Genomic DNA, 21,565 nt, shown 5'->3' with positions numbered 1-21,565 from the left:
GTCAGTTATGCAACTAAACTTCAACAACAACAAAATGTGCTGTCTAATATGTATTTGCACGGCAAGTATTATTTGATGACATGTTTTACAGCGAGTTTGATTTTCAGCAAGAGCTTATGTGGCCAATTAAAAAGCAGCTGGCAGAATAGCTCCTTTAAAATGACTGCTTTCTGGCACAGCAGTGGCTTTAAAGCTTTTATCTGAGGTCGAGAATTGAAAAAAATACATAGTGCTGGCCCACTTGATCAACTTTAAAATCATACTTTATGTGTATTAAGGGATCATTTTTCTGTTCGACAATAAATTTCTCAGCACAATAAATTTCTCAGTGTTTTAAGGATATCGGTTTGGATGGTCAGCAGACAACCCAGCAACTCCCACAGTCTTAATCCTGCCCTGCAGGATCTGGAATGTGGTGAACATTAAGCACAGCTGACATCTGCCCACATATCTGTTCTAACTGCATGGAGGCTTTCAAACCTTAGAACACTGTACCAACAGTCAAGCATGGTGGTGGCTGTATCGTGCTGGAGGTCTGCCAATTGTGCTGGTTCATTTCAAAAGTGGATGGAACGAAAAGGAAATACAGCCACCTCCGAGCTCTCCCCCTCAGCTCAAAGCAACAGTTACACTGTAGAAACTGAAAATGCACAGATTATGCTTGAAGGCTGCTAACCGTGTAGAGGCCAGCCGATTGAAACAAATCAAACAATTTCATTTAGTTAAGAGTCAGAGTGAAATTTCCAACTGGAATTATGCCAAAAACTTGCTGAGGGCTGCAAAAATAAATAAATAAATAAATAAATAAATAAATAAATAAATAAATAAATAAATAAATATCAGGGTGAAAGTCAGAGTAAATTATTTAAAATGTGATTAGTTTGTTGTTTTTAAAGCTTATAATAATTTCATCTGTAAAAGATAGCAGTCCAAAATGAACAGACTAGTCATGGTCGGGATGAGTGTACCATACATAGAGTTCTGATTAGAATTGTATGTGTGTGTATTTATATTACAGTGACTAAGGTCAGCCTTTTGTGTTTGGTGACTTCCACTGTCAACCGGATTCTTTACACGCAACATTGTTTTCCTGGCACAGTCACTCTTGTTTTTTTAGAGTGTGTGCACAGGTTCAGACTATAGACATATATATCCTATGTCATTTTATTAGTAAGATTTTAACCTAAAAAGTGGAAGGTAAACACTTTCTTTTTCCACTAGAGGGAGCCACGGATTCCTTGAGTAAGGTTTCTATAGCAACTACATTTAGCAACCTCTTTGCTGAAGAGAAAGGGTCGACTGAGAACAACTGGAAGGACGTCACCGGTTAAATGAAGGACCATTTGGAAAGACTGTTTAACATGGATCACGATCAGACTTCACTTCATACATTGAAACTCATCATCTTCCTTTCCTTTTAGCTTTTTATTACGTTTACTACTTTTCCACCATTGTGACGTAGACACAGATGTCCCACACCATAATTAAAGTGAATCTCTAATATTCTCCTTCATGAAGACTTCACGTTGCAGGACATCTTGAAATTCCTGCAACCCCTTTCAGATATCTACTTATATTTATCATCAGGGAGACATATTGAAAACCCAAAAGTACTAATAAAATGACTGATTTGGTGATTTCTGCAGGTAACCAGAGTAAAGAAGGCTAAATACAAATGCATGCTGTAGTTCTATGATTTTAATTTGTTAAAGAAATATTGTAGATCATCCATATTTGTTTCCTCAGTCTCACAAATATGCACAGCTTTGTTTTGGTCTATCTGAGAGAATCCCAATAAAATACACTGAAGCTTTTGCTTGCCACAAAACCAAACTGGAACAAGTGTAAGGGGTATGAATATTTCTGCAAGGCATCCAATTTTCTTTCATTCGGTTTCTAAACATTTAGAAAAGTCTCTGGATCTTTATACTGATAGAAAAGTGTCTGGTTTAATTAGAATAAATAAACTTCACTAACATGATTAAAATTACTTACTGATCCACTTAATTATGTCATGCTTGCCCATGTAGTATGCTCACTGTATTTATAGGTCAATCACTACTGCTCAATCAAGAATAAAATATTTATATCCTTTCAACTTTTCCACATTTTATGATATTACTACAACACATTTTAATAGTTTTTTTATTTAATAAGGTTCTTTCAGAAAAATAAAAAAATATGAAGAATGTTATACTTCATATTTACTCTGATACACAGGATTCAGTGCAGTCAATTGCCTTAAGAGGTCACCAAAAGTCCATCTGTGTGTCTTTTTATTTAATCTCAGTGTGAATCTACAAGTTTTCTGAAGGCCGCAGAGGTTAGTTAGAACAACACACGTCAGGTAATGAAGGATCTTAAGGATTAGATTCTAAGACAATATCCCAAAACGTTGAGCTTCTCACACGCCACTGCTCAAATTTTCACCTGAGAATATTTTTCATGTGAAATGAAATTCTAAAAAGAAAAAATCTTTAAAAACAAGCAATATTACAAAATGTATATGAGCAAAGCAGAGCATCCCCCTGGACTGAAGGGACTCCGAGTCCAACGTGATGAAATCTGTGTTACAGAGGCAGACGATTAAGGCAGTGTAATGACAGAATCTATATGTTTAGGCTTGTAGTCCAAAGTAGCGTGCAGCACTGAGGACGTCGTCTCGGGTCAGATAACATCCACAAAGCTGCCTCAAGCCGGTGAAAGATTCCCTCCCATGTAGGACTCTCCAGTTGTCGATAAAAATCACCTTAGGGGACAAGAGAAAGAGGATGTTTACGTTACATTTAAGCTTTGAACTTCAGTTACGCAGATTTCACATTCTTGATTAAACTTTCTTACTTTCCCTGGAGTGAGTTTCACCCACAGCTCGTTCTCGGGCCGCCGTAGCTCTGTGGTGAGCTCTCGATGTGCTACATACCATCGCCGGACGGTGTCATGGGGGATCGTGTTCATCACTGACCGGTCATAGTTGTTATATCTGGAGTCGTTAGGACAGCAAACAGTTAGAATTACTGATCAATATCTATGGCCCAAAATCTATCAGATTCCAACATCAGCGTACCGTATCATGTAGAGTTCATTGTTCCAAGGGTAGACATTGAGCACGGGGCCAATGCCCATCATGTGGTTTTGGTGATTTTCTGTTTTTTCAATGTACTCGTGCCTGATGGGGATGTGGCACAGCAGCTTGAAGTTCTCTGGGGAGTGCTGGCGGACTTTCTCCGCGGCATAGAATCCATCCACCAGCAGCGTCTTCCCTCCAGTGCCCTCGTGTCTTAGACAATGAAACACCTGGATTCTGCAACAGCAGCCAAAGCAACACTTCTTAGTGATAAAACAACAGCTTATTCTACATACAGGCCCACTGGGGCTAGGGTTCTACCTGATTTGTGTCAGAGTCTTGCGTACAAACTACCCAGAGTCTGGAAAAGTTAGAAAACGCATGGCATATTCTACTGTACCCACCCACATGGCTCCTGAAAGTAAGAAGTGTCAGTGTGACGGTCCAGGGCCAGCTGACTGTAGGCACTGTCGCCTCTGGAAAAATCGGATGTAAAACTCCACATTCTCCCATAAATAGTCTCTCTTTGAAGAATCACACACAAAAAAAACCCAGATCAAGTAGTCAGTTAATGTTGCTCATGTGGTAATGCCATCTATGATGAATATAGTTGCACTAGAAACAAAACAAGAAGAAAAAGTGCTACCTGATCAGACTGACTCTCCTGGCGATTTCCTCAGTGGCTTCTACCGTCGCCGGAACGTCGTCCACAAAGGCAATTCCATACCAGAGGTAGTTCTGAAGGAACTTCTTCAACTCGCTGTCGCAGCTCATGAATTTGTCCCATTTGGCTGCTGATATGCTAGCGTTTTGGTAGATGTTAGCGTTCCACAGGACGCGCTGCTGCTCCATGACCGTCTTCCTTCCTTCATAGCTGTTCTCAGCCAACCAACTGAGGCTGAATTTTGACACGTGGCCACCAGGCCCTGTCAGCAGAGCGACATTACAATCAATTCTGAACCAAACTGAAGTTTGTTTCTTATTTGGTTTGTATTTGAAGGACTTTCTTTTGTGATCGTCCCTTTTCTCAAGCCCTACCCACCTACGTATACGGGTTAAGAAGATTGAGCTTTTACTGAAATGAAGGTGTCAGAAGCGGCGCTCGTGAATCAACACACGCAGCTGACCTTGAACATGCTGAGCCAACATAAAGCGCCACATTATTCTGTACGCCTTTATAAGAGCATGTACATCAACATCGTCTGTCTCGAGGCTACCACCTCCTCATTTGTCACTTCATGTAAGTTGTGATGCATACCAACACTATGCCAGTGTTTGGTCTTAAAATGATTCCAGGGAATGTATTTGTCTAAACATGTGTTTTAAAAGAGTAAAGGTCTGGAAATAAAAATCATGTCGGCCAGGATTTAACAATGCTGATTGCCTTCTTTTAGGGAGATCGGTGACCTGCCGATACTTACTGTACTTACATGTGAAGCCAGTTTTATCCATCTCAGTTAAGGTCCAAAAATCAACCACAGACACACACAAGACAAAAAAAAAAACAAGGGGTAATTTATTTCAGAAGCCAATTAAATGTGGGAGGAAGCACGGGGAGAACATTTAAACTCCACACATTAATGGGAGGGGTTAAAGAGTAATGACCAGGCTAATTACTTTGAGAATTACATGTTAATAATGACAATATTACCACTTTGCAGTTTATTAATTTTATTCATTAAAATGATATATGATATCAGAACTGTTTACATTTATTGACATCTTTGCAGAACATGTCAGTCAATATAAGACCGAGAAAATGTAAAATAATCGTCAGTAGCTACTCTAATGCTGGGTGATAGTAGAAATTCGTACAGTCTCCTCTTGAAGTGTGGTATATTTTGGTGATATTTCAATATATTCCTTTACATGCAAAGAACTATTATTGTTTTGAATAGATAATAGAGAAAGAGACATTTTCTAATCCGTTTATTTACGTTTTGATCAGGAAACGACACAAGCACCTAATTTTTTGCAAACATCTGCGTTGAGGACCCCGTTTGACTGTCACTAGTTAATCTTAATGCGGCTCGTTTTGTTTTTAAGTTTATTTCACCTCGTCACCAGCCTGCAAACTGTTTCCCAATAGAGAACACACAGACGTATACTGTAGATATGGATCATAAGCTGTTGGTGGTATCTGACAGTAATGTAGGAACGTTTATTATTATAATTTTGGCTTGTCAGTTTGGATATCATCACCAACTACAACATTGGCTGTTAACTTTATATCATTTAGATGAGATTTTATTGCAGAATAACTTATCGACATTACTTGATATTCCTCTCTATTTGGACACGTAAACAACCACAAGCAACACCATCAGGTATGCGATTTAAATTTTATTAAATATGATGACACCAACTTCATTGTTTAGCAACACTTACTGTGGGTAGTGTCGCTAAAAAAGAATAAAGTTCAGAAACATTGCAGGATCTTTCATGAGATTAAATTAATTTCTTCTGGTGAACCTGAATGTGAATGGGATTGTCGTGTTACTCATTGATCTGGTTATGCTCAAATGCGGTGTTTTCGAAGCGCACTGAACGCTGCTCTATAGAAACTTGTTTTGAAACATAATTTTCACGTCCAACACTAAACATATTTGCTTAAAATGGGATTTACAGTAAAGTTTTGAAGACGGTTTTGTCACAAAGTAGCATTTTTCAACAGGCATCAACACAGCCACCTACAATTTAGAAATATCTGCGGTGCGCATGTATTTAGCCACCAGTTAACCTATAACAACGGCTGTACAAGATATACATGAGAGCAAATACAATTGGGAACACCCTTCTTAATAAACACAGTCAAAGGGGTTGAACTGTGTTTTTCCTCACTCAGGTTTCACAGCTGACTCACAGGCGAGGACGAGTTGGCCGTCTTCCAACGCGGAGCTCTCAGGGCGCAGAGTGAGCTCTATGCTCCCGGTATCCAGGTTCCTCTGGTGGGTTGCGGAGTTGTAAGAGGACGCTGAGCGGCAGTGGTCCCGCAGCCACACGTAGTTGAAACGCATCGGCGTCCCCTCGTAGCTGACCTCTGGTGATTTCACATGCAGAGTGCATGAGACCGTTATGGAAGTAGCTGTGCACTAAAAGGAACGGCTGTTAAACTCACCGAGGCAGTCTTCGAGCAAGCGGAGAGTCGCAGACGCTGCAAAGCGGAGCTGCAGCGACATGCGGGGTTCTGTGCGGGCAAACAGCAGCTGAGTCTCCCTAAGGGCAGAGCCAGCTAATCTGGGAAGCACACTGAACATCCCGGCTGAAAACACAACTGAGTATGCCTCTCTCTCTATATATATATACACCTCAAAACACTGTTAATCCGATACCTTGCAGTTTCCTGACAGACTGGACTGCCTGGTTAATCCTGTCCTCGTAGATAAATCGTTCATCTCATAAAACATCTCAGACTGACGTAAAAAGACTGACATAAAAAGCCAATAAAAGCTTAATCATTAAACACTTGTCGGGCTTAAATTTGTCTCTTTCACACAAAAAACGCTTATTTGGTTCAGGCATGACGTGGTCACCGGGATGTGTGACTACGTCAATGCCGCCGCCATATTAGAAAGGGAGACATTTACAAAAACAAATTTCAACCTCACAAACTGTTGTTGGTGACATCACTGGAACTGAGCACAGATTTATGTTTTACCAAGTTACATCTCAATTATGAAATAGTGTACAGTAAATAAACATTGTGATTTCCAAGGAAATTTCACTCCTTACTTGGCCAAAAAACTATTGTATGTTAGTGGTGGCTGGAATCGGATCAATCCAAAATATTGATAATATCACACCAGATTAGTATCACTGTCTGCGATTTCCTCTCGAAATGTTTGTTTTGTAGTTTCACAACTTGACTTCAAGAAGAATTTTCTTTTGATTTGCTATCAAATGCTATTTTTTCCCCACTCTGTTTATTTAGGAAAAACATCAAAAATAATAAACTTTTTCACTTTGTCCAAATTCTGTCCAAAGTTTGAACAAAATAATTCAAAAGAAAGGACACAAAAACACTTGAAGGTCAGAAGTTTGATGAACAAACGTAAATGAAAAGTATCGGTATCAGCATTTGTATCGGCGATACCCTGTATGTACTGGTATTGGATTGATATCAAAATATGTGCAGTATAGCACATCGTTATTGTAGTTTCTTAAAGAGAATGGACATAAGTGTAGAACGAGTTTATGTTTGAAATGTAAATGCTTTCATGACTGCATCTGAAAATACCATGGATGTAAAAGCAAATGGAGCGTCGTCACAGTTATGTCCAATAATATACTTTGAGAACTGGATAAATGTATCTTCCATGAAAAACTTCTGCCATCAATTGGATCATAATTTGAAAACGATTTTTAGAGGATGCCAAAGGACCATGTCACAGGACGAAAGTTGCAAAAAATAATAAGAATGGAAAAAAGCTTTGAAGCTTTGGACTTTTGGCAGGAAAACTCCACGATGCAAGGAAATGTTCATCACATGAAACCTTTATTTTTCTAAGTTATAATTTTTACTTCCCTTGGCTTTGAATAGACTGAGATAAATGTTTTTTTTAAACAAATAATAATCTAATTTATTAAGACACATATCTATGCCCACTGAAATATATGATAAATGATTTAAACATCAGGCCTGTTAAGCAGTGCAATGTACAGATAGTTCATTTTCCCTAATACTTACTTGGTGTTATGCTTTTTAATTATTTTGTTGTAAAGCATTGTATTCTTTACTTTTCATTTCCCAATCATACAGTTTGTTGGTCTGTAACAGTACAACATGGAAGTGTGTGGTTGTAATGAGTAAAAATATTAATAACTTGAAAGACATAAGGAGTCTACTATAGTGGTCTTGTATTTGAGTCTTGTTACGATTAAGTGCAACGGGTTCATACGTAGATGTCCGTATTTTATAGTCCCCCAGAGTGTATTGTCACATTAAATGGGCGTGGTGTACTGTACAAACTCTCTTCAGTCCAGTTTTCCAACTTCGTGAACCTTAGCAAAGGAAATAATGCTTATTCTGGTTTTTAAACTCGGCCCTGCTACTTTTATTTGTAAGCGTTGCAGGCCGCTGTACGTCCCGATGACAGCTGTGAGAGTGTTGTGTAAGCTCCCCATTGCAGCTGGGTGCGCTTTCTGGGATCACCGTGTTCTTAAGGACGGCGTTGTTTTGCTTCCTCTTGCTCCGTTAGCGCAGTCTTTCTGAAAACGCTGCGGTGGTGGCGCGTTCAAAACCATTGGAAATTTGCTTATCTCAATAAAGAACTGCCCAAAGCGTTCAAGGACTTCGTGCGCTTGCTTGTTACTTTAACAGTTTAATTCAAGACTATTAAAACAAATTCTCATATGCACATTAACTTTTTTATTTGTCGCTCAATCCAGGTTCTGCATCCATCCCCTGGTATAACATCAATATAATAAAACTCCTAAAAATGTATTTTGTATTTTGGTTTGGGTGTGCCATGCCAAGACCATCCCTGGATCAAGTGTAGGTATACAATTAATATTGGGTCATTATGAAAAAGAAAAAAATCTATGTGCAGTAACATTTAAATTCCTTACTCAAGTGGGCCCCATACATAAATGTTATCTGGGAAGTTTTATATTCAAGATTATAAATTTTGCGGAACAAACCTCAGACTTCTAATTTAAAACTCTGAAATTCCAACTTCCGGGTGAAAATCCGTTGTAATTCTCATTGATTTTGTTTTAATTTTAAAATGGTAAGAACAGCTATTCTTGTTTTTTTTTTTTTTTTCTCTTCTATTTAACCTAAAAAAAATGGGTTTGAAAGACTAGTTTTGAAAGTTTAATGGTACTTGCAAAGCCCGTATTTAAAGTAGTGCAAGCTGTTTTGAAAATGTTTCACGCAACTGTTAGTTTATTTCCCTTCAAATCACAGCATAGACTAAAGTAGTGTATGTTCGGAGCTTACAAGTGGCGCTTGAACGCAGCACGAGACTGAAGCTCTGACAGCAGCAGCAGCAGCAGCAGCAGCAGTTGTGTATTTACTTGCTTCGTCAGCGGTGCCCCCACTATAGTTATCCCCTGTTCATAACCTGCTGCTGATTAAAACCTCGGACTTTTACCTCAGACGGCTACTTATCCTGTAGTCAAGAGTCCTTATCAGCAGTTTCATTAAGCCTCTCGTGGACCTTGGTCTGGGGGCAAGTCGGGTTCACAGTCTTTTTTTTAAGCTAACAGAAGAAGATGACGTTAGAATCCAATAAAAACGATCCTGCCCTCATACTAGAGCCGGTGAACGGCGTCCGGACAGCCCTTTCTGATCTGTACCTGGAGCAGCTCCTGCAAAACAAACCAAAGTCTGACAAGGTAAGATGTCTGCCTTATTTATTGTGTCTCCCCCTCTATTTTTTTCCAAGTGTTTGCTTCCGGGTAGCAAATTACGGGGTGCTCATTGTTGCCTGTAACTTTGTAAAATCACAACATAGTCTTTCTAGCTGTGTTTATGAACGCGGGGTTTGTTATAGACGCCATCATTTTTGAAGTAAGAACATGCAGTGTCTTTTTGTCAAATCAGCAGGTCTTTGTCAGCAACCGTTGCACTTTTTCAGTCTGTCAACCTTATTTTAGAATCCAGAAGACACTTAATTGGCAATTTCACTTCTGCATTTTATGCCAAACTATAGCTGACAAGTGTGTATTTCTGGCTGTGATCATAGGACAGGAAGTAAGCAGTTGAGGTTATAATAAACTGTTGCATGCTGAACATTTCAAGCGATCACCATCAGGCCTCTTGTATTTTATTTGTTTTTTACATTTTACATTTTGCTTCCTAGTTGCTCTTTGTTTTTGCTCAGTTTGTTGCGTAAACGTTCCCACAGCCTTGGATCAGGAATTAGCTTCAGCAGTCAGCTGAAGCCAGGCTGTCAGGTTGTTTACTCCATCAAGCTGCTCCAGTCTGTTTTTCTGTCGTAAAAACAAGAATTTTGACTTAAATCAAATGTCCTGAGACCAAAATGGAGGGGATATTTGGATATATACTGAACAGGTCATTGTCGCAGAATATCTCTTAAAAATTTGAAAGGTCAGCACTAGTGAGATAGTGAGGGGAAAGGAGGAAACTTCTTTCCTCATATCAGCAGTTTGCCACTCCAATCACACTATTTTGTCCTTGGGCCCAGTGCAGATTTGTTAAATCACTGTCTCCCATTGAGGTCACATTATCTTAAAAAAGGGGAACTGTCTATATTTTGCATTTCTTGTTGAGGGCATGTCCTGTCTTGCTCTGTTTTCTGTGATTTTGTCAGTATGTCCACCGGTGGTGTTTGCTTTCAGCTCCATCACAAATCCTTTAAGTCACGTGGTTAAAGGAAAGATGGCCGTCAAGCAGAACAAAGTCAACGCCCTGTTTGAACATCAACAACCCTTGAGGCCGCTGCTGAATCCCCCAGTGTTTGTTCCAAGGACCTGTAATTTTTGTGCTTTTATTGGTGTCATAACAGTTTAAACTTTAGTGACCCTAAACCTAAAGTGAGACTTCGAGGAATCAGTGGGAAACGGTTCCACTCTTTAGGGCAAATGAGGTAAATAGATCCAGATTAAAGCAGTTTCTAGATCGAAACTCCTCGTTCCTGGCTGTCTAGTCGGAAAATTAAAAATCTTATCTAACCTACTACCACATCCTGATGAAACCGCATCAGTGAGCTTTTTAAATTGAGTTATGTTTAGCCGCCAAAGAGCAAGAGAGAGCAAGACTTATAGCAGATAACAGGAAGGTTGTTTCTGTTATCTGTGATAAAAATCCACTCCTCTGACTGATTACTACTTGTCACTATGACGATCCTCCTCACCCTACGTCTTCTAGATGACATTTAAAAATCCCAAGATGTGTTGCTGCTTCTCTGTTATAACCTTTCTTATTAAGAGAAAATATTTTGGTTTAGCCGAGTTATAAATCTTGTTTGTAACAAACTCTTTAATGTTTTCTCATTTTAATGAGTTTTGCTTTTTGTTGTAATAAGAAAAAAGCTCATGTAAAAGCTAATGGTTCCACAATCCGTATAGGAACCTATAAAACAAAAATCTAGAATATGAACCAATTGTTCCATTTAAAACAAAACTATGTCAAAATTAAATTCTGACACATGGACTTAAGCAAAAGTACAAAATAAACACCCGCAAAATGCTTGTTGCCATGAATATTATTGTTAGTTTTTTTTGCTAATATTATTAGGATAATTAGTCAGGCTCTCTGCTAGCCAGCCAGACAGCAGTCAGCTGCTTAACAGTCGGTTGTAGCTTATCAACTACAGTTTTAAAACCTTTTGAGTTTCCACACCATGACCTAAAAGCAGAACTAGAGTTTTTTTTTTGAAAGCAAGGCAAAAGTGTGGTTGTTTATAATGAGCTGAGCAGCAGTTCACAGCAACAGGTCGGGGAGGGACGTGTGTCACGTTACTTTCCTCCGCACAATCAGTGGAAATTTGAATCGCTCAAGCACTCTCTCACGAAAAGCCTTTCAAGAATGCGGACGATATGACAGCATTTTGAACGCATCCTGTCTAATTTGAGGTCACGAAAAAGTCCTGCTGCACCGATCCTGCCGATATGTGTGAGTTAAAAGAACGGACTCGGGTTGTGCAACTTGTTTAGCTCCAGTTGTTTTAGCTCTTTGAGGCTTAACAAAGTGAGCAGGGAGGACTTTGGAGTTTAGCCCGAGGGGCTAAACTTTGGCCCCTCGTGCCGTAAACACACATCCTCTGTGTTTACGACACAGAGGATGTAACTTCATCAGCAAAGCGTCGGATCCCTTCCTGCTCAGTGGCGACGGCACCAGGCCGGCAAAACTAACCGTCACCCTCCCTGGCCGCTGTTTACTTCACAGTACAGAAACCAGAAGTGGGATTGAGGAGAAATGCAGCGCATTCGGAGGAGGCGCAGCAGAGCGATGATGATATTTATTGGTTTATTGTTGTGCTGAAGATGGATATGGATAACATCCCTTTCTGCTGAGGTGGCGCTGATGCGTCGTTTTTAATGCAGGAACTTTGTGCTGATGATGCAGGCCTCTCGGGTCACAGCTCAGTGATTCACTTAGAAATGTGTTTGATACTGCAAGCCATTTTATCTTGACATTTAATGCGATCACTCAGCCTTTCCTGGAACAATGTTGTGGATTATCTATAGCATGAAGCAGCTTTATTTCAGTGTTAAATTCCCCAAAAAAGTCAGAAGACGATTTAAAAAAAAATAAAAATCTTTTCATCACCTGAGGTCTGTCGTCGTATCCATGACTACATGAAGCTGGGGGAGCAGATGACAGGAGGTGCTTAATCGGGTGTTAAAACACAAGGTTAATATTTAACCTTGAACACACAACGAAGCCGCAAATGAAACACAAGTTTTCTTTTTTTTTCTTTTTTTGATGCACAAAAGTGTAAATGTTATTATTAAACCCGTTGGATCAGAGTGTGAAAGTTCATATTTTGATCCGTCTTTATGCGAGTGCCTCATTTTCTTGTCTTTATCCCCCCCCCCAGTTGGCTATGCAGACTTTGGAGGACAGAGGAGCTGAATCGTACGTCAACGGTTGCGCCGGTCACATGAACGGATCAGAGCCCACCAAGATGAAAGAAGTCGCCTTTGAGAAGAATCCCTCCGAACCGATGGTATGCTCTCCGCCGCGCAGGCCGCCAGTCGCTCCGCGTCTGGATGCGAGTCGCTGACTGTTGTCTTGTGTTGCTCGCCTGCAGGGCGTCACGCTGAAGTTAAACGAAAAGCAGCGCTGCGCAGTGGCCAGGATATTACACGGGGGAATGATCCACAGACAAGGTGACTGTTTATCTTTTCTTTTGATATATGATTCAGACTTTGGAATATATGACGCGTGCTTAAAAGCCGGAACAGGGCTAAGAAGATTTTTTTCAAATATCTTTCAGGTCTATTTAATATTTAATTTTAAGTATAGCCCAAAAACTAGGCAGAAGTCCTAAAATAAAAACACATTTGGATTCTTCTTTTCAGGCTCCATACATGAAGGGGACGAAATAGCAGAAATCAATGGAAAAAGTGTGGCTAACCACACGGTGGATCAGCTACAAAAAATTCTAGTAAGTTGGAAATCTTAAGCTTTTTAAATTCATCTTTTGTTTCGCCTGATTCCTCAAATTAAAAACTTGTCCCGCAGAAAGAGACCACTGGCATAGTAACAATGAAGATCATCCCCAAGATGCAGGGTCGACCCAGAGTGTGTGAGGTAACACCGCCGTCACGCTGCCCACTAGCCTTAGCGTGTTTATTACTGCTCTAATCCTGTCTTCATCGCCTTTTCCCGTTTGAAATGATTTTGTTTAGGTGACTCTTCTCTTAATCAGGTGACTATGAAATTAGTTTACGTTGAAGGATAATCCCAAACGTTAGCAGTAGATTTTTTATTTTTTTTGTATGAAACACACTATTAGTGGGTTTCATACTGCCATCTACTGGACACAGCGTGCTCATTCAGGCATCCATTTTCCTGCCGGGAAAATGGCTGCTCTTGATTCAAAACACACTGAACCCGCAGCTTGTGACATGCTGCAGACGAATCTAACTAGAAGAAGAATTGAATGATTTTTAATGACTAAACTGTAAGAGTGATTTTTTTGTTCCCCAATGCTTAAGACTTTATATTTGCTGTGATCAGTGATGGCAAACCTAGCTTCCAGTTTGTAGACCATTAGTTGGTGTAGATGAACATCCTCTGCTTACTTTATCTACTAAGAACATCAATTTAGTGATCCAGCACACTCCACTGCACTTTTATGCAGATTAGTGGAAAAAAAGTGTCTGTGTGTTGGGAAAGTTACCAGTGGAGTGTTTTGGAATACTCCAGTCCCATCCAAACTTATTGACACCCTTGGTAAAGAATGTAAAGCAAACACACTCCTATTATTTCTTAAATATGTATTTTTTCCCCCGTTTAAGAAAATATACACTCATTAAAAGTTGTCTTTTTCTAAATTTATGGTTGGTAGATTTTGCGATTAAAAATAAAAGATGACATTTGTTTTTTGTCTTTTTACACATCTGCGTCTGGGGTGCCAAAAAGTAAGGAAGACATTTGTTTTAAAATACTGTTGGACCCTTAAAAGAAAAAAAAACAAAACAAAATGAAAATGATTAATTTATATAAAAATATTTGTTGTTTTCTTTTTTACATACTTACTCAGATTTATTTAAGATTTAAATGGCCAAATTAAAAGGACATCTGGAACATCCACTTGCATATACAAAAATCTGGACTTATTAAAAGGATGTTTAATACCTTTTTAAAGGTTATTTGCAATAGCTCTAGAGTATTGAATATGTATATAATACGGCAGTTAAATCAACACTGATGAGTCCATTTGGTCCTTCTCAGAATTGGTGTTAATTTAACTCTTAGAGTTATTTCAGAAATACTTTGAGTATTTATAACGTTTTCAAGTGTTAAAATTACTCAATTTCTTGTTGAAATAACTCTGAAAAGAGTTAAATTAACACCAATTCTGATAAGGACCAAATAGACTCGGCATAGTGTTGATTTAACCCTGCAAAATTTGCTGTGTAATCTGCAGATGTACATGAGGGCTCAGTTCGACTACGACCCTTCCACGGACGACCTCATTCCTTGCAAAGAGGCCGGTTTGAAGTTCCAGACGGGCGACATCGTCCACATCATCAACAAGCAGGATCCAAACTGGTGGCAGGGCCGAGTGGAGAGCAGCGCCATCGACTTCGCCGGACTGATACCCTCTCCAGAACTCCAAGAGTGGTAAATGATTGACGTCTGCCATTCTCCAACGCAGCTGAAACAAAACCCTGCGGCGTGACGGACGCCGCATTCCACAGAATCCCGGCTCGATCCGTGTGTGTTTTTCTCTGCAGGAGGGTGGCCAGCAAAAGCAAGGGCAAACAGGGCAGGCAGTCCTGCAGCCCGTTCGGAAAGAAAAAGAAGTGCAAAGACAAGTACCTAGCCAAACACAGCTCCAGTGAGTGTAGTTTTGCTCATGTTGTCACCAACTCCGTGCTGTTTGTCTAAACAGACTAAACTGTCCCCCTGCAGTTTTCGACCAGCTGGACGTTATCTCATATGAGGAGGTTGTGAGGCTCCCTGCTTTTAAAAGGAAAACTCTGGTGCTCATTGGTAAGCTTCGTTGTTGGAATAAAGGGCCAATTCGCCATTTGCAGGAACTTCATTCCAAGTTTTGAAATATAAAACACATATTTGTACCTAGAACTGCACTTCTTCTTAAAAATGTGATATATTTAAGTTCATTTTGAGCTACAATGTCTTTCTAAAGGTGATATTTAGAGAATTTTGCTCCTTCCTAGGGGCGCCTGGTGTTGGGAGAAGCCACATCAAAAATTCTCTTTTAACAAAATACCCTGAGAAATTCACTTACCCTGCACCACGTGAGTAGAAATACTGGTTACTTGTTTTTTTTTTGGTTAGTTTGTTTTATTTCTTTTTCTTTCTGCTCATCTCGTAGAGCAGTTTCAGTTTACTCTTTAAAGTTGAATGTGCGCAGACACCACCAGACCCCAGCGAAAGGACGAGGAGAACGGACAGGAGTATTACTTCATCTCAAACGAAGACATGACCAAGAGCATCTCTAAAAACGAGCTGCTGGAGTACGGCAGCTTTCAGGGATTCATGTTTGGAACCAAGTTTGAGACCATCCACAAGATCCACAATCAAGGCAAAATTGCTGTGCTGGACATAGAACCACAGGTCAGCGTTTTGGACTCCTAACTTTTCAGATCTGACAGATATACCTTCTGAAGACCCACACAAATGTCTCAAAGTAAATTAAGCTCCTAGAAACATTCAATTCATTGCATAGCTTTAACTTAAAAAAGAAAAAAAAAACTGTAGGAATTATGTGCTTTAAGCAGTTGGATCTGAGTATTGGATTTTCTTTTTTTTATTTTTTATGGTGAGGTCATATCAATGAGGAAAAAAAAAACACACATCCTAAATTCATTTTAAATCTTTTTACACACCTCAATCAGGACTGCCAGTACATTTTGGCAGTGTCACACTTGTGTCACTCTGTTATAATCATTCCAGCATTACACTTTACATTAACACATGTCCAAATGAATCATTTTGAGAACAGTCAACATCCTCACATTTCAAAAGAACCTCATTTAAGGAAATTTAAAAGGTAGAAGAGAGCCTGTGTTTTGATGTCTGCTACACTAGATGATTATTTTTATTTAATAAAGCTAATAATACTGTTTCAAACTACCAGTTTATTAAATGGTCATTCCTCTTCCAGACCCTGAAACTTGTTCGGACTGCAGATTTTGCTCCGCTGGTGGTGTTCATCGCTCCTACCAACACAGCTGCACAGGTGCTACATGCAAAAAAACAAAACAGTGCCTCTAAAAATAATGAAGTTATTTATGTATGTGCTTTTTTTATCACCTTTTGTCTCATTACCACAAAGGTCAATGCTTTATTGGAATTTTATTTGGTAGACCATCATAAACCTGTTCATAGTTGTGAAGTACATGTTTTTTGATGTATTTTGCTTTTGGGTATCAGAGTGTAGGGGAGCTCTGATTAAGAAAATATTTTTATTTATATTATTTGACCAGGAAAATCCCATTGAGATCAAAAATCTCTTTTGCAGGAGAGTCCTGGCCAAATCCTATGACTATGAATACTTTTGCAAATCACCTTAAATTTGTTTGAAAAACTGAACAAAGTAAAAATAATACACCGTGTTCCAAATTATTATGCAAATTGGATTTAAGTGTCATAAAGATAAAATTCTGTTAAATTTATTGATGGTATTGTGTTTCAGGGTTCTTTGAATCACTATAATTAATTTCAGAGAGCTGGGTTGATTAGTTTGTCTGGTGAGCTCAAGTAAAGGAAATCTACTTAAGAAGGATGTTCCACGTTATTAAGCAGGCCACAGGTTTCAAGCAATATGGGAAAGAGAAAGGATCTCTGCTGACAAAAATCATTAGATAGTGTAGTGCTGTATGACAAGCTATGAAAACATTAGATATTTAACGAATACTGAAGCGTTATCGTACTATGAAGAAATTTGTTGCTGTTTCAGAATAAAGATGGTTTGTACAGATAAATGAGGAAGGTTTCTGTTAGAAAAATTTATCAGATAAAGAGAGCAGCTGTTAAAATGCCCTCACAAAGCAGCCAACAGTAATTTGAAGCTGCTGGTGCCTCTGGAACCTCAAGGTGGAGGATCTTCCAGAGGCTTGCAGTGCATGAACCTACTATTGGACCGCCCCTAACCAGAGCTCACAAGCAGAAACGGTGGCAGTGGGCCCAGCCGTACATGAAGATTAATATTCAAACAGACTTGTCCACTGATGACTGCTGTACCACCCTGGATGGTCCAGATGGACGCAGTAGTGGATTGGTGGTGGATGGCCACCACATCCCAACATGGCTGTGACGTGGTGGAGTCATTTTTTGGGCCGAAATCAATGGGAGAGAGCTAGTTGGTCCCTTCAGAGTCCATGAAGGTGTGAAAATGACCTCAGCAAAGTATACGGACTTTCTGACTGATCACTTTCTGTCATGGTTCAAAAAGAAGAGCCGTACCTTCAGTAGCAAAATCATCTTCATGCATGACAATGCATGAAGAAATTGGCTGCTATGGGCATAAAAGGGGAGAAACTCATGGTGTGGTCACCATCCTCCTCTGACCTCAACCCTATTGAGAACCTTTGGGGTTTCTTCAAGCAGAAGATCTGAGGCTGAGATACAGTTCATATCAAACAGCAGCTCTGGGAAGGTATTCTGACATCCTGCAAAAGAAGTTCAAGCAGAAACTTTCCACAAACTCACAAGTTCAATGGATGCAAGAATTGTGCTGTGATATCAAAGAAGGGGTTCTATGTTAACATGTAACTCGGTCTGTTAAGATGTTTTTGATTGAAATAGCTTTTGATTTTAGTACATGTGACCACTTAATGCTGCACAGTCACAGAATGACCATTTGCAGTTCTTTATAATCCATAAAATGTTTAGAAAATCTGCTGTGAATAATAATTTGGAGCAGTGCATTTTGAGTTTTTTTATTTTTTGAAAAAAAAAATACTGTTCTCACGGGGAGCTCTGTTCAGTAAAATTTGATTTATACTGTAATAGTTAATGACTCGAAAATTATTCTGACCATCATTTGCTCTAACCATTTCAGAAATTCTGAGAAAATATCACTTAAATAATAATAAAAAAAGAATAATCTGATATTTCTTTTTTTTTTTTTTTTTTTTTTTTTTTGTAGACTGAAAACCTTCAGATGATCCAGAAAGAGTCGGACGCCATTTTGAGCACATATGGACACTACTTTGACGTGGTTCTCGTCAACAACGACGTAGATGAAAGCGTGAAAGGCGTGGAGGAGGCCATGGAGCAGGCCACCTCCACCCCGCAGTGGGTGCCTATATCGTGGGTCTACTGAAAGGGCCGTCTGGCGCCCGTTTGATTCAGAGCCGCGTTTCGAAACGTGGTGCAAAACATCACTCCTTCCACCAAACCTCTGAGTTAGCGGCGCGTTTGATTTCTTTGCACTGCTGTTTGCACAATAAAGCAATATGTAGACGGGATAATCCCGAAAGGGTGTTTTAAATATGTTCGGCTTTAGGTGCTGCACACCTTTTATGATTGCTGACAGATTATCAAATGCAAAACAGGACCTCAACTGTGAAAGATATAAATGCTTTAAAATAAACCGAAATTGACACATCTCCTCGAATGATCCTCTTTTCTGATCTCTCATTAGTTCGAGCCATGAAATGAAAATTCTCAGACTCTGCTTGTTCTGTCTGTGTAACTCCATACAACACCCTCAGCACAAAACCTTCTGGTCAACCACTGACAACCTCGCAGGGTTTTACACTGGATTTTCTCCAAACTGTATTCCTTATGGGGGACTGTAAAGGCACTTTTCAGCAAAATAAAAAATAAACAACTCCTAGCTCTGTTGCAATGTTGTTTTTCATAATTTTTTCTCTCTCTCTCTCTCTCTCTCAAAACCTGCTGTAAATAAATTTAGATAAACTGAAGAGAAGAAAAAAATATACACACTTTGATTTACGTCTCAGCTCATTGTGTGGAATAATAATGGTACGTTTCAAAAAAATCATTTAAAGTTAATATTCCTCAGAATAACTTCTACTGCCGATATCTGCAAATGCATCGGGAAGTCTTCGCATTCTATTCTAAAGCGAAACATTCAAAAATGCTTGCTTTATCCCAAATAGGAATTAAATGCTGTAACATTTAATATCTAAGTATCTTCAATGAGTCGTGGATGGTGATGTGGACAGGAAGGATCTCCGGTAGCAAAAAATAAATAAAAAAATCTCAAGAGGCCTCTGATTTAAGATTATTAGTTTTTGGCTTTATGGTTAAAAATCAAAGCGGGACAGCGAGGTGATTAGGATATGATCCTTTCCCACTTCTCTGGAATTTGGAGTTGTAGTTCAGGTATTATTTCTGCTTTTGAGATGTAAAAATAGTGCCTTGTTGCCACACTTGTGTATCATTAATGTCCAAAAGTAAGAGCAAAAATCCTTCCAGCAGCACAACATCCAAAACCAGAGGGAATAAATGTCCAAACATGTAACGTTTCAACATAAACAAAAAATAAATCTATTGAAGAACAACTGATCAAATTTGCTGACAGTCTATAAAAAGTGAAGAAAATGAATTTTAGGTTGTTTTAAAAATAAATGTAGCCTTTTTTTATGTTCTATTTTTGTAAATTGATGGGACATTTACAAAAACTCTCCAATTAATTTACATTTTGTCTGTAGCCAAAGAGACAGACGACTTCTGTTCCTGCTGCATTCCGTTTGCTAACCTTCTGGGTTAAAGTTGCAACACATTCACTGTCTTTTCGAGTTACACTTAGTGTCGCAAAGCTGTCCTCTGGTACCACCGTGTGGTGAAACCAAATACTGCAGGTACGACACTTACCTAAAAAGATTCCTTTACGTTACAAATAATCAAATAGGTTTTAGTTATCAACGTTGTCTTTCCTCTCAGGAAGGAAAGCTTTTCAGTGTATGGTCATACAAAATCGATGCAAAGTACCAACATTATGATCCAGAAGGTATTAGAAGACCAATAGGAACACTATGATAAAAAGACCATCCTTCTTCCAGAACCATACAGTTGCCAGCTAGTAAACAGGAAACTGATCGACTTTGAATTTAGTTTTTTTTTGTTGTTGTTGTTTTTTCTTTTTTAAATGTACGACCTCCTCTTACCAGCAAAGGATGTCATGTGATTTTCCTCCCCGACAGAGTCCTTGAAGGCGAACAAAGAGACAAAAACTTCTTCTGTTCCAAAGTTTTGTTGTCCATGTCACATGATCACGCTGTGACACTACTCCTAGAAACTGAAGGTTGCTTAGAAGCTGTGACCTTCAGAATGCACTGACGGTTACAGAGTTTTTCAGAGTTTTTCAGACTGAACTACACAGTCTCTGTGTAGATCAGTCCTTAATGATATGAGTTACGTCAATATGACTCATATCATCCCAGTGTCTTGAAAGCACCATTTTGAATGGTGATTTTTGGCTGGAAAGATCTTCCAGTAGCAGTCAGTGTTGCAACAAATCTGAAGAGACCTATGACTGAAGACGGTTGCTGTGACCTTCTCATGAAATTCTAACAACTCAAAAAAAAAAAAAAAAAAAAAAAGATATTCCACAGTATTATGTCCTTAATGACCCCATCAGTTGCTGGTAAGCACAGCTAATCCACATCATTTGCTTTTGCTACCCTCCATTAAATCTCTGAACATATGCCTAGAAATCTTGAGAGAGAGATTCAAAACCTGAACCAACCCAAAACATTTTTGAATAAAAATATAAAAGAAACATAACTACTGTAGAGTTACTATAGATGCTACTACTGTGAGCAGCAGCTCACAAATTCAAAAATTTGTGAATTTTTGTAGAAAAATAAGCAAAGCTGATTTTTTTGAATCAGGCTGAAAGCCAAACATTTCAGATGAACCTTACTATCTCCCATAAGACGAGTAGTAAATGTGGACAAAATTATGCCATAGTTTTGTTACAGGCAACGAAAGGATTTTTTTTTTTTTTGTTTTATGTAAATGTCAAAATTCAAATTCTGTCTCACGATTTTCCTCCTATTATCTCTCCAGTTATTTCTGAAGCCAATATATTGAGCATCTATTAAGAGAGAGTTCAACAGTGTATATTTGTGTAATTTTCATTGTAGTCCAACTCTGAAAGAAGAAACTATTTAAGAAAAGTGCTATTAAAATTAATATACATTATATCTTTTCACTTAATATTCATTAATTCATATTTTACTACAATGAAGAAGGAACCAAAATTGAAGCATCTGTCATTACATGAATTAAACATATCCAAAGTAAAGTGTTAAATGTAAAGCATCAGTCTAAAAATATAAGCTACCTAACTACAAGGGACATGTTAGACAATTTAGTCTCAGGTAGTATTATGTCCCAGCATGTCCAGCATTCAT

The 21,565-nt window shown here is 38.8% G+C and overlaps 2 protein-coding genes across 2 annotated transcripts; one reads left to right on the top strand and one right to left on the bottom strand.

Moving 5' to 3' along the window:
* Positions 1-2,254: 2,254 nt before the first annotated feature.
* Positions 2,255-6,924, bottom strand: tmlhe (trimethyllysine hydroxylase, epsilon). Its single transcript, XM_044139687.1, has 7 exons — positions 6,183-6,924; positions 5,928-6,104; positions 3,711-3,990; positions 3,469-3,588; positions 3,065-3,301; positions 2,842-2,980; positions 2,255-2,749 (listed from the first exon to the last, which is right to left on the bottom strand). The coding sequence occupies exons 1-7, from the start codon at positions 6,319-6,321 to the stop codon at positions 2,618-2,620; spliced, it is 1,224 nt and encodes a 407-aa protein (XP_043995622.1). The 5' UTR covers positions 6,322-6,924; the 3' UTR covers positions 2,255-2,617.
* Positions 6,925-8,991: 2,067 nt separating this feature from the next.
* On the top strand, positions 8,992-19,025 carry mpp1 (MAGUK p55 scaffold protein 1). Its single transcript, XM_044139674.1, has 12 exons — positions 8,992-9,403; positions 12,574-12,702; positions 12,787-12,865; positions 13,058-13,143; positions 13,221-13,289; positions 14,632-14,828; positions 14,942-15,045; positions 15,120-15,200; positions 15,389-15,469; positions 15,586-15,788; positions 16,339-16,413; positions 18,325-19,025. Exons 1-12 carry the CDS (start codon positions 9,281-9,283, stop codon positions 18,499-18,501), a joined length of 1,404 nt encoding a protein of 467 aa, XP_043995609.1. The 5' UTR covers positions 8,992-9,280; the 3' UTR covers positions 18,502-19,025.
* Positions 19,026-21,565: the final 2,540 nt, after the last annotated feature.

Source organism: Gambusia affinis, linkage group LG15 (assembly GCF_019740435.1).
Source record: "Gambusia affinis linkage group LG15, SWU_Gaff_1.0, whole genome shotgun sequence".
In the NCBI taxonomy this organism is placed as follows: domain Eukaryota; kingdom Metazoa; phylum Chordata; class Actinopteri; order Cyprinodontiformes; family Poeciliidae; genus Gambusia; species Gambusia affinis.
Note: the sequence above shows the minus strand (reverse complement) of the source record. Positions and strands in the feature narration are given on the sequence as shown.

Coding starts and splice junctions, on each gene's coding strand:
- tmlhe (XM_044139687.1), bottom strand. CDS start 6,321: ATGTTCAGTGTGCTTCCCAGATTAGCTGGCTCTGCCCTTAGGGAGACT. Junction 6,105..6,182: donor CTTGCTCGAAGACTGCCTCG/GTGAGTTTAACA, acceptor TGAAATCACCAG/AGGTCAGCTACGAGGGGACG. Junction 2,750..2,841: donor TGAAACTCACTCCAGGGAAA/GTAAGAAAGTTT, acceptor TTGTCCCCTAAG/GTGATTTTTATCGACAACTG.
- mpp1 (XM_044139674.1), top strand. CDS start 9,281: ATGACGTTAGAATCCAATAAAAACGATCCTGCCCTCATACTAGAGCCG. Junction 12,703..12,786: donor AGAATCCCTCCGAACCGATG/GTATGCTCTCCG, acceptor GCTCGCCTGCAG/GGCGTCACGCTGAAGTTAAA. Junction 16,414..18,324: donor CTACCAACACAGCTGCACAG/GTGCTACATGCA, acceptor TTTTTTTTGTAG/ACTGAAAACCTTCAGATGAT.